At 69.9% G+C, this 342-nt stretch overlaps 1 protein-coding gene across 1 annotated transcript in view; it reads right to left on the reverse strand.

Annotated features, from left to right (window-relative positions):
* FCGRT (Fc fragment of IgG receptor and transporter) overlaps window positions 1-342 on the reverse strand; it is a 15220-nt gene that overhangs the window by 6891 nt on the left and 7987 nt on the right. Inside the window, exon 2 of the mRNA XM_015565450.1 lies at window positions 9-266. Within this exon, the coding sequence (XP_015420936.1) occupies window positions 9-266 (258 nt within the window). The remainder of the gene's footprint in view (window positions 1-8; window positions 267-342) is intronic.

The raw sequence follows: 342 nt of genomic DNA on the forward strand, positions 1-342 counted from the left end.
TCCTCGTGCTGCCTCCACTTCTGACTGATGGCCCGCGCCTCCGGCCAGTCCCCATCCCAGTTGCCCGCCTTGGGGTCGAACTTCATGAACTCCTCGCCGTTCAGGGCGAACGTGGCCACGGCCGCCGTGGAGTTGTCAGGGCCCATCTCACAGCCCAGCAGGCCCTGCAGGATGTAGGAGCCTGGGGTACCCCCCAGAGGTGAGCAGGGCCCAGGAGCAGGGCCCCCTCCTGCAGATCCAGGACTCAGAACCCCCAGCCCTCCTCCCTCAGACCCAGGGGTCCAGGCCCCCCGCCCCTCCTCCCTCAGACCCAGGAGTCCAGGCCCCCCGCCCCTCCCCCCT

The sequence above is a fragment of the Myotis davidii genome, unplaced genomic scaffold (genome assembly GCF_000327345.1).
Source record: "Myotis davidii unplaced genomic scaffold, ASM32734v1 scaffold2100, whole genome shotgun sequence".
Classification (NCBI taxonomy): Eukaryota; Metazoa; Chordata; class Mammalia; order Chiroptera; family Vespertilionidae; genus Myotis; species Myotis davidii.